The sequence below is a fragment of the Pristiophorus japonicus genome, chromosome 18, assembly GCF_044704955.1.
Source record: "Pristiophorus japonicus isolate sPriJap1 chromosome 18, sPriJap1.hap1, whole genome shotgun sequence".
Lineage (NCBI taxonomy): Eukaryota > Metazoa > Chordata > Chondrichthyes > Pristiophoridae > Pristiophorus > Pristiophorus japonicus.
In genome coordinates this window covers 88,221,177-88,233,785 of record NC_091994.1, presented here as the reverse complement: position 1 = coordinate 88,233,785, position 12,609 = coordinate 88,221,177, and the positions used below count along the sequence as shown (strand labels likewise).

Here is a 12,609-nt window from a genome sequence, read left to right as displayed (position 1 = left end):
TTCCTCGATTCCGAGGGACTGCCTATGATGACGACGACCCGGTTTCCTACATTACAACAGTGAACATGCATCAAAAATACTTATTTGGCTGTAAAGCACTTTGGGACGTCCCGAGGTTACAGAAGATGCTATACAGATTAAGACTTTCTTTCTGCTCAGAATAATGCCACTCTGCTCTTCGTAATCTACTATTTCTTATTAGTTTTTGACTATCAAAACAACCTCAACAATTACAATTATCTAAATTCATTATGAAATTAAATTGTTAAACACATTGATTCCAGTCCATGCACAGTGTCTTTCTGTGTTTTATATTTTACAATCAAACTGCCTTTAGTAGTTCAGTAAAACGTATTCACCTTTTAAGTGATTGAAGAGCTCCCAAAATTGCTTAGTGGGGAAATTCAGTTTTAAAAAATTGGTTTGAGATATATGGGTGATGCTGGCAAGACCACATTTATTGACATCTTAGTTGTCCTGCAAGGGTGGTGGTTGGCCTTCTCCTTGAACCGCTGCAGACCTTGTGGTAATGATGATCCAACAATGTTAAGTAACAAATTCCAGGATATTGGCTCAGCTATGAAGAAATGGCAATATATGTCCAAATCAGGATGGAGTGTGACTTGGAGGGCAACTTAAAAATGATGGTATTCCCATGACATTGCTGCTCTTGTGCTTCTTAGTGGTATAAGATGCAGGAGAGGGAGGTGCAGTCAAAGTAACCTTGGGTGAGTTGCTGCAGTGCATTCTATAGATCATACATTCTGCAGCCATAGTGAACTGATATTGAGTCCAGCGAGTGGGGTACCGATCAAGCGAACTGCTCAGTCCTGGATGGTGCCGAGCTTCTTAAGTGTTGTTGCGGCTGTGCCCATTCGGGCGAGTATTCCATCACACTCTTGACAAGCCTTGTAGATAGGTGGTGGTGGTGGTGGAGAGGCTTTGAAGGGTCAGGACTCATAAGAACAAGAACAAGAACATAAGAAATAGGAGCATTACGGCCCCTCAAGCCTGCTCCACCATTTAATACGATCATGGTTGATCTGATCATGGACTTCGGTCCACTTCCCTGTCCACTCCCCATAACCCCTTATCGGTTAAGAAACTATCTATCTCTGTCTTAAATTTATTCAATGTCCCAGCTTCCACAGCTCTGAGGCAGCAAATTCCACAGATTTACAACTCTCGAGAGAAGAAATTCCTCCTCATCTCAGTTTTAAATGGGCGGCCCCTTATTCTAAGATTATGCCCCCTAGTTCTAGTTGTCTCCATCAGTGGAAACATCCTCTCTGCATCCACCTTGTCAAGCTCCCTCATAATCTTATACGTTTCAATAAGATCACCTCTCATTCTTCTGAATTCCAATGAGTAGAGGCCCAACCTACTCAACCTTTCCTCATAAGTCAACCCCCTCATCTCTAGAAATCAACCTAGTGTACCTTCTCTGAACTGCCTCCAAAGCAAGTATATCCTTTCTTAAATATGGAAACCAAAACTGCTCACAGTATTCTAGGTGTGGCCCCACCAATACCCTGTATAACTGTAGCAAGACTTCCTGCTTTTCTCCTCCATCCCCTTTGCAATAAAAGGCCAAGATTCCATTGGCTCAACATAGACCTGGCCTCTCGAACACTAACTGCAACAGCACACAGAGCTGAATGCCAGATTTAACTCCCCTGCATCTTTTGCCACTAAGAAGCATCAGCAACAAGAGCAGCAATGTCATTCTCCAGGAGGAAGAACCTTGGCTTATTTTCCTTTCACTAACCATAAGGTGTCGAGGACAATTGTAGAATTTCTATCAACAAGTCTGTTAAACTCAGCACAGACCAAGGATGTAACTGGAGACGTCTCTCGTCTAAGATTTACAGGATAAACTTGAACCATTAGGGCAGCCCTTCATTTTGAACTCTTATGAAAAATGTGATTAGAATTGCATGCGCTCCCATAACCTGGAGAGTTCTAAATTAAATTCTCCGGGTTACATTTTTCTCCAGGACAGTTTTGCTATTGGAGAAGGTCGGGATAGAACTTCTACCCATGGACTCGACCCCGAGCCATTTTACTGGGACAGTGCTTATTAGATATGCAGAGCAGACTCCTGGTGGAATCCTCGTCAGAGGGAACCCACTGCTGCTGCAATGTAATGTCTTTCATAGGAGCAGAAAGCTTTAAATGAAATCAGAAACAAGAGTTTAAAAAAATAAAGAGGGTTTTACAGATATACGAGCCCTCAAGTGACAGTAAAGGAGACTGAAAAGGGAGAGGAAGTAATTACTGGGGCATTTCCCTCCAACAAAATTCATAGCAGGATTCCTACCATTGTCCGAGTGTAGCGGAGTTAGATGGCTTTTGAGATGATCAGTCTATTTACTAGCCTGTTACCCTTGCCCCACCGCCTCACCATCATTTAAATGCAGCAATGGGATATAGTGGAGGAAAATTCAGTCCCAAGGTGTTCAAAGTGATAGTGAATGGGATGAGCTTGATATAACATGAACTGGTTACTTTACATTCACAACATTCACCCTAGTCTTGCTCAGAAGAGGGACAGCAGACTTTGCAGAAAAGGTGCCCCAACATATATATTAGAAGAAAATGTGTACAGTGTAGGATAGCTTGCTAATTATGAGCGATGAATACACAAGAGTTCAAAATGCACTCAAACAACATGAATGAGTCTTTTGCTACTTTTAAATTGCAAAACTGCAATGTGTGGTTCTTAATCAGCTTCAGCTGCAAATATAATCTACTCAACCCACCTTTTTCCAGTGATGGCAGAAGATTCATTTCTTTGTGGGTCTTAGAAACTATCAGATTCACCAGAGACTGGTATGGTATTACTGTACCAAAAATCAACGCTGAAATGTCAAAGCTCCTTTTTTAAAATTTCTTCAGGCTATGCAATCACTTCCCGTAGAAACAGGAATTGCTTTATTATTGCTTTAGTGCCAGACTGGAGCAAGTTTGATGAAACATTGGTAAGTGAAACACAGCTAGGTGTTAGTGGAAGCTATTCTTTGAGCAATGGGCTAATGAAGCAACAATCTGTGCACTTAGGTCAGTGACTGGCCTATCATAAACTGTGAAAACCTTTGCACTTAAACTGGATGTGCTTTAAGCTCTTCAACAGCACTTCCCAAACCTGCAACCTCCACCACCAATCAGGACACGAGCATGTGCATGGGAACACCATCATCTAAGTCACAAACCATTCTGACTTGAACATACATCGCCATTCCTTCATTGTTGCTGCAACACCCTACCTAACAGCACTGTGAGAGAACTTTCATTACATGGACTTCAGCGTTTCATTTCACCAACAATGTTCCTTTTAAGCTGCGCAATCGCGCAGTGCTCTCCCGTGCAGCCAATTTTTAAATAGGAAAAACCACCCAAGTGCGATATTTTGAATGGGCCGCGCCGCCCTTTAAAGGGAACATTACTCACCACCACCTTCTCAAGGGCAACTAGGGATAGGCAATAAATGTTAGCCTTGCTAGCGACACCTATACCCCAAGGGAAAAAAACTCACTTTTTAAAATTCAATCATATTTTACATTGCGTTAATGGCAAAAGGACTGAAATACTAAAATCAATACATTTAACTGATGGTTAAATATAGCAAAGTAGGCTTTGGTATACAGCAGTCAGTCCATCCATTAGACCGTCTTACTTTGCTGTTAAGTTTCATCCTATCAATATGTTGACATAATTTCTGAGAAGATAAAGCCTTTAAATTCTAATAATTACGAACAAACGGTTTGAAAATGTCGGTAAACAGAATTGAAACAACATAATGCTACCGTTTAAACTTGACAATTACACCGTTGTCACAGTTGGTAAGGTAAAGCTTTAGATAGTTCGAACACTGCATACGCTTTTGGATGACTGCTGATTAATCATCCATTGTTCAAGAACTAGTGTTTCACGTTTAAGCAGGAAGACAGCTCTTACAAGGAAACACAAACAGCCAACCACATCTCAAATTCCTTTTATATAATAGAATTGCTTTCACTGGAATCGGTTCCTTTGTTCTAATTTTGACCCAGATATGCTGGGTGGTAGCAAAACCATAATACCCATACATGCACAGTTGCTGTAAAGGCACGTGTGCTGTGCAGTACTATGGTTCTGCTCACCAATTTTCCGATGTCTGAGAAAGTTCCATTCGGCCATTCCATCCATCTTTTTGATTATTGATAGTGTTAACTTTGGCACAGATGTTGCTGTAGCAGGGCATCTAACGGCGTCTATCGTTAGTTAGACTTATTTGTGCCACGTTTAGGTTTTTTATTTTTTGCATCGCCAGTGGCTGGAAGTGTGAGCTGATAACAGCACAGGGAGGGAAACAGGACAAACAACTGCGTATCTCCTTAACCAGATTGAAGGATTAAGAAATAAACAGGAAAGATGGAGAAGGAAGTATAAATTAGAGTGAGTGAATTCAATAGCAAATCAAATACAGAAAAAATAAATAAGGAAAAGAAATGGAGACAGAAAAGTAATTTTTAACATTTTTAAAATCTCCAACAAATAATACCTGAAGGAATGAGACATCACACTTGTAAGAGTTAATTTGCAGTGTCAGAGGTTGATTGGCAGTAATTATTATATTGTTAAAAAGGTACTTACGCTTGTAATGACAAGACTTAACTTTCTGTGGCAAGTTTAGTTCATATCTACGGCGCAAATACAGTAACTTCATGACATTCAATGCAGGTCTTTGGTGAGGCAGACAGCAAAATGCAGTTTTCGCAAAGCTAACGGTGGAGTGGCGTAACTCGGACGGCAACTTTTGGATATTGGCATTTAACCACGCATCTGCTCTTCGCCTGAAGTTGCTATATTATTTATGCATAATAACAGCGCTATTAACCTCATCGTTAGTTTGACAGCAAATTCAGGCTCATTATCTTAAGTTTATTCCTGTAAACTGCACACATAACTTTCAATTATATGTCAGTAACTGTCCAACTCCAGTGACTGATACCTCTTGTGGCTGTGATGTGTTTTAAGAGTCTGACAATCAAACTACTGAGAAATTCATACATGTAGTTTATTTTCACCCGATGTTGAATGCACTCTCTTCCTGTAGGGAAACACCAGTTACCCTTCGCTCACAGACCTCAATGCAGGTTGTTAAAAGCCAAGGTGTGTAGAAGAATATTGCTGGAGTTTAACCAGCTAAAACCAAGCACTTTAACAGCATGTTGCTCATCTAGTTGGGACCATTCTATCCATTAAGCCATTGGTTTACAGGATTATATAGATCTGAATAGTAAGAATACCAGCCCCACAGTAACATTCCATGTTCCATCAATGAACCAGGCCGGCTGGTCAATCATCAACAGTACTGTGTATACTACATATCTGTCTGGCTTGGGTATCGGATTACTGAATCTGCCAGCGAAATGACATGGTTCAAATCTTCCCTCAGAAGTTGTGTTTTTCAAATGTAATAGATTTTTTGATCAGGTCATTGAACAGATAAAATGGAGTGTAATCACGGTCATAGATTTTTAGAATTTGTTTGATAAAGGTGTCACACACAGGCTTGTTAGAAAAATTCAAGCGTATGAGACAAGGGAAAATGTAACAGGATGGATAGAAAATTGATTGACAGACAGGAAACAAAGTTGCTGGTGTACCCCAGGGGTCAGTGCTGGATCCACTTTTGTTTTTGGTATCTACATATAGATAAATAATTTGGACTTGGGCATAGGAAATGCAATCTCAAAATTTTCTTATGATAAAAAGGATTGGAAGACAGACAGTGGGGAGAACTTCAGGAAGACATTGGCAGGTTAGAGAATGAACATTTGGCAGAAATGCAATTTAATGTGGACAAGTGTAAGATAATAGATTTTCGAAGGAAATACCAAGGAATTGGAGTATATACTGACATGTGGATGAAGAGAGAAACTTGTATTAAATACCTAATTCCTTGAAAGTACAAAATACAAGTAGATAAAGTCATTAAAAAGGCCAGCCGCATTTAGGTTTTAGAAATAGGAACAGTATAAGAGTAAAGAAGTAATGATAAATTTGTATAAAATATTGGATAGACCAGATAGAATACTTTGTGCAGGTTTAGGTACCCCATTATAGAAAGCCAGTGAGTGTACAGTATAGTTACAGTACAGGATGATGTCAGGGATAGGAAACTACAGTTACGAGATACCCAAGATATTGGGATTCCTCCTGAGCAGCATAAAATGTGAGTGCATTGCCACCATACTCACCGAATAATGGTTCCACCAGTTGGAAGTGCAGAGCAGCAGCAGCAACTGTTTGCTTCTCTGAAATCCAATCATAGTAGATACTGAATCCTTGATATAGGACCACATGCTTATACCTGTCCTCCTGATTACCAGAAGCTGCCATCTCATGCCACATGTCAGCTATGATGGACATCTACTTTGAGCATGTTGGAAGAGCTATGCAGGATAGTTCTGATGTGCTAACTACTTTGATGCTATAGGTGTAAAGTACAATGATGCATACCAATTGCTTAATCCAGGTTCTCATGCAAGTGGCTTTGGCAAATGATAGGATCTTTGCTGCTTTCCTCTGCATGACCTCATCTGGATAGGTTGCTATGATTGTATATTGTACACAGTAACAAATAAACTGGATACACAGTATTAGTGCTAGGCTTTGTCATTCATACAAAGGCAATGGCAGCACATTTAAACCCATCATTCCAAATGTAATGCTATTATAATAGCAGATGGAGATGAAGTCTGGATACTGCAGGACTTACAGCAAACTGCTATCTGGAGGAGGCAAGGTGTGAAATGTGCATAAACTGTAATAGATGGGAGCGTTGTCTGCACTATTTCAATTGTGAACTATTATATGATAGCTGACATGTATCGTGTCATTGTGAAATTGGGAGATTAAGTTCCTAACATTAGTAGAGCTTCACAACAAGATGATGCACTGCAATCAAAGAATAAGTTATTATTTAAATGGAGAAAAGCAGGACCTGGGGGTACTTGTACAGGAAACACAAAAAGTTAGTATGCAGGTACAGCAAGTGATCAGGAAGGCCAATGGAATCTTGGCCTTTAGTGCAAAAGGGGATGGAGTATAAAAGCAGGGAAGTCATGCTACAGTTGTACAGAGTATTGGAATACTGCGTGCAGTTTTGGTTTCCATATTTACGAAAGGATATACTTGCTTTGGAGGCAGTTCAGTGAAGGTTCACTAGGTTGATTCCAGAGATGAGGGGGTTGACTTATGAGGAAAGGTTGAGTAGGTTGAGCCTCTACTCATTGGAATTCAGAAGAATGAGAGGTGATCTTATTGAAACGTATAAGATTATGAGGGGGCTTGACAAGGTGGATGCAGATAGGATGTTTCCACTGATGGAGGAGACTAGAACTAGAGGGCTTGATCTTAGAATAAGGGGCCGCCCATTTAAAACGGATACGAGGAGAAAGTTCTTCTCTCAGAGTGTTGTGGATCTGTGGAATTCGCTGCCTCAGAGAACTGTGGAAGCTGGGACATTGAATAAATTTAAGACAGAAAGTGAGTTTCTTAAATGATAAGGGAATAAGGGGTTATGGAGAGCAGGCAGGGAAGTGGACCCGAGTCCATGATTGGATCAGCCATGATCTTTTTAAAACGGCGGAGCAGGCTCGAGGGGCTGTATGGCCTTTTCCTGCTCCTATTTCTTTTGTTGATACTATCAGAATATGTTTTTGTGAGGGAGCAGGAATAGATTGGAGTATTTAGGATGGGGTAGTGCTATATTGGGAGTATTTAATGGAGAGAGGAATGGTATTACCCGTGCACTTTCTTTGTGCTCAAAGAGAGGGATGTTGGTGCTCAGAAATGAAACTGTTCCCATTTCAGACACCCAACGCCAACATCACCACCCCCAGGTCTGGTATAGCATAGCCATATGTAGAGTAAAGCTCTTTTGAATCTACACCAACAGAAGAGCAACCTCAGAAGAGCACCCACTGCACCAGTGAGACATTTTTTCCATTTCCCATTCAGCTATTCTATGGCGTCTCTAATTAATACTGCCAGTTAGTGCTGAATTAGGGAGTTGTGTGTTATCGGAACTGGATTGAGACTGCCCAAACTCATTTGACATAGGGCCTTTATAAATCAAAAGACAGGCTGACTTTCATCACAGCTGTTGGGCTGGATATAAACCAGGTTCTAGGAGGTGAAAGGTCAGTGTTCTTATCCATCCAATTCTCCCCTTTGCCAAAAGTGTTTGATAACAGAATAGCGTTGGGATGGGATTATGATGCTGGTTGCTCAGGTTACCATATTATGACTAAGTGAACATTTCAGAATGTTTTGGTTACTCACTCTCTGAATTAAGTGGTTCATGCTGCCTTGTGTTACAGAAATGTGGAATTCTCCTATCACCTGACCCAATCGAGGAAGGGTGCTTCCCACTGAACAAACACATCCTTTGCAAAAAGTGCCATATGTGCCTGAGTACCAGCTCCACTCTTTGAAGATTCCAAATCTGAGCAGAGCTGAAATCAGCCTGTGAACTGCTGCATAATGTCTCACTATTGTTGCAAATCTCTGCTGCCAATGGACCATATCAAACCTCTGAAAGATCATTCCTCAGTTTACAGTTGAAGCTCCCCCTATGGTCAATTGGTATTGAGCCATAAAAACTTGAAGGTTCCAGGTTTGATTAGTACTATGCAATGATCTCACCTGGAACATCAGTAGGGGCTGTATAATTGGCCTTAGTACCCCTAGGTTAGGGAAAGTGAAGTGTAAAAATTAACCAAGGTTCCCATTCCTGAACTCTACCCAATGATTTCTACTGAAAATGCAGTGACAACAGGTGAGGCTATTAGTGAGTTTGATGGTAATGCCTTCCACTGATTAGCCTGCTTCCACACACCATCTTGGCAAGGTACTAAAAGCAACTGGTACCCATGTAACTGTGCCCCAAGAGAAGATGCAAGTGCTTTCAAGAGGAAAAACTGGTCAAATCTGCCAGAAATCAGAGACAAAAGGACTCAGTTCAACATTTAGCCTAGAGTAGATATTACTGCTCTACCTCAGAAGCCTAACAAAAGCAGACATTGGATGAGGAGATTCAACACCGCCTCCAGTGCAGCCTTCGGCCACCGGAGAAAAAGTGTGTTCGAAGACCAGGCCCTCAAATCTACCACCAAGCTCATGTTCTACAGGGCTGTAGTAATACCCGCTCCTCCTGTATGGCTCAGAGGCATGGACCATGTAGACACCTCAAGTCGCTGGAGATATATCACCAACAAAGCCTTTGTAGGATCTTGCGGAGACAAACATCCACAGCATTGAAACACTGACCACACTTGATCAGCTCCGCTAGGTAGGCCACAGGTGTCTGGCACTCCCAAAGCAAGTGCTCTATGTGGAGCTCCTTCACAGCAAATCAGCCAAAGGTGGGCAACGGAAACGTTACAAGAACACCCACAAAGCCTCCCTGATAAAGTGCGACATCCCCACTGACCCCTAGGAGTCCCTGGCCAAAGACCGCCCCAAGTGGAGAAAGTGCATCCAGGAGGGCGCTGAGCACTTCCGAGTCTCAACGCTGAGAGCGTGCAGAAAGCAAGCGGAGTCAGCGGAAAAAGCGTGCGGCAAACTAGTCCCATCCACCCCTTCCCTCAACGACTAGCTGCCCCACCTGTGACAGTCTGTGGCTCTCGTATTGGACTGTTCAGCCACCAAAGGACTCACTCGATTCCGAGGGACTGCCTATGACGACAATTATGTTGATCTTCACAAGTTGAAAAACGATTCCGATTCTCATGCATTTATTAATAGTTTTATACAAACTGATTGTGTTTTAAAGTTCTTTAAAAATTCTTCTATAGCACAAGAAACAAATTAGAGAATCTTTGACAGCAGACCAAATTGTCTTTCAATGACATCACCCCCACCTTAATGCAAAGGACAATCTATTTAAAGCTGTTTATAATGTTGGTCTTTGGGCGTTGGCTCCCATAGTATCAGTTTTGTGGTTGCCTTGGAAGAAACAAAAGTAGTGGCCAAGAAAACAATTTTATTGTGTCTTCTTGGCACCAGTTAGAAATGCTCTCCAGTAGCAGCACTGTAGGGTTGTGGTAATGTAATGACACACAGAACCACATTCGCTCCATTGTGACAGTATGACATCACTATTCCATGCATGTGTGTTACTAAAATACCATCTCCAGTCTGTGCATGCAAAGAATCGAAGGCAGCAGAAGGTAACTGGTTAACTGCCTACACATTACAAATATAAATATGGATGAGTAGAACAGTTAGCCCACTTTCTCAAGCGGCAATATAAAATTAGCTTATGGACTGATCTAGTGATTCTAATACAAGCTTCAAACTCCATTATTATGCTCAGCACTCTCTCCAGTGCTGCCTGATTCCAGTTGCTTTCCATGAATCAAATTTCCTTTGATGGGAGCATGGCACAAATGCTTTATAATTTGTTGCTGTACAAACAGATTAAAAAAAACACACTGGTACCAGACTACTTCAACCTTCAGGAAAACAAGGACAGGGGAAGCCCAAGGTTTCCGTGTAAGGTCTAGAGGAGCACTCTGCTCCTCATGGCCCACAAGGATACTCAATTAAAAAAAGTAACCTTTCTGGCCCAGGATCCTGTTTGATTTGGCCTGGCGTGGAAATCACCGCTGCTTCCCTGCTCAGGTTGCGGGTTAAATATCAGATTAAAATGGACCTCGCCAGCTTAGGAACAGGAGTAGGCCATTCAGCCCCTCGAGCCTGCTCCATCATTCAATTAGTTCATGGCTAATCTGCACCTCAACAAAAATCTCAGTATTGAAAGCTCCAACTGACCCAGCATCCACAGCCCTTTTTTTTTTTGGGGGGGGGGCTCCAGATTTCTGCAACACTGTGGAAAAAGTGCCTCTGATTTAGCTCCTGAACAGCCTAGCTCTAAGTTTAAGATTATGTCCCATTCCCCTTCTCTGTATCGAACCTATCAAATCCGTTTAAACACTAATCAGATCACCCCTCAATCTCCTTAAATGGAATATAAGCCAAGTATATGTTTAGGGTTCAGGTGGGCATCCTCGTTACCTGCAATTTAAAATTGCACTCAACCAGATTGGGGCAGGAATAGTTTGGGAAAGTCCTCTGCTCCATTTTAACTGCCTCCCCACCTGGTGGGGGCTTTAACATTGCCCTGTGTTTCAACTGCATAACTTTAGCTGTGTAAATTCCCTTCTTCCCAGTTATGCTTCTGGTTCAGTTGCTTCTAGCCAGTGAGTGTTACTGAGCTGTATAGCTGAGAAGTGTTGTACAAACCTGCACCCATTGCTGTATTGTACTGCCTTATTAGGATTGCAGCTCAACATTCCTCCCTTGACATACACCAAACATTTTTTTTAAACTGGTCACCTGATTGTCAACAGAAGTTGCCTACATGACACTTACTCCACTTTGAGGAACTACATGAAATACTTTGACACTTCAAATACTATATACATATATTAAAACTTGATAAAACACGAGTTAGGCCTCAGCTAGAGTATTGTGGCCAATTCTGGGCACCACACTTTAGGAAGGATGTCAAAGCCTTAGAGAGTGGGGAGAAGATTTACTAGAATGGTGTCAGGGATGAAAGACTTTAGTTATGTGGAGATTAGAGAAACTGGGTTGCTCTCCCTAGAGCAAAGAATAAGGGGAAATTTAATAGATGTTCAAAATCATGAAGGGTTTTGATATAATAAATAAGAAGCAACTGTTTCCAATGGCAGAAGAGTTGGTCACCAGAGGACACAGACTTAAAGATAGTTGGCAGGAGAACAGGTGACATGCAGGGGGGGTAAATTACAGCAAGCTATGATCTGGAAAGCACAGCCTGAAAGGATGGAAGCAGATTCTACTTTCAAAAAGGGAATTGGATAAATACCTGAAGGGAAACAATTTGCAGGGCTATGGGGAAAGAGTAGGGAAGTGGAACAAAACAGGCACGATAGGCCAAATAGCCTCCTTCTGTGCTGTATAATTCTATGAAATGCAAGTGCATTCAGTAGTCTGTGTTTTGCACCTATTCCCTTCCCTTGGTTACAAATTCTGAGCACAAACAATATGATCTTCTACTGTGCAGTAGTGTATGATTTTTTTGATGTTATGTATTAAAATTGACAAATCTTTGCAACTGACTTTTCCAATTCCCAAAAATTACATTGTGTACAACTTCTGATTCAATCATACAGACCCACCTCAAAATATATTTTAAGGAATTAAACAAAACTACTTCTCACCATAACTATGCTTTAGGTTGGATTATATTTCAGAGCTGGCAGAAATTTGGATTAGAAACAATGACCCAACATAACATTTGTATTAGATTACAAATCCAATCATGTGTCACTTGATACAAGTATGTCCTTGAAAGCACTAGCAGTTTAATCTCAATTCTAAATGAAACATACTATGTGACCCAGTGAAACAGAAAAAGGGAAACCAGTACATGGTACTGAATCATACAGACCAGGAAGATCTAAAATTCAATCCCCGTTTATGCCAAATAGGTTAAATCAGAGCTGGGGTGGCAATAGAATATTTGTTTCTGAGACAAAGAAAAAGTCAGCATTCCTGAATGCTACCCAG

The 12,609-nt window shown here is 41.3% G+C and overlaps 2 protein-coding genes across 3 annotated transcripts in view; one reads left to right on the top strand and one right to left on the bottom strand.

Annotated features, from left to right (window-relative positions):
• Nucleotides 1-12,325, top strand: part of fblim1 (filamin binding LIM protein 1) — a 36,192-nt gene extending 23,867 nt beyond the window's left edge. For both annotated transcript variants that reach the window (XM_070860276.1, XM_070860275.1), the window contains one exon: nt 8,373-12,325. In XM_070860276.1, the coding sequence (XP_070716377.1) occupies nt 8,373-8,427 (55 nt within the window). In that variant the 3' untranslated portion in view covers nt 8,428-12,325. The remainder of the gene's footprint in view (nt 1-8,372) is intronic.
• bcl2l16 (BCL2 like 16) overlaps nt 1-12,609 on the bottom strand; it is a 60,173-nt gene that overhangs the window by 40,278 nt on the left and 7,286 nt on the right. The window lies entirely within an intron of this gene.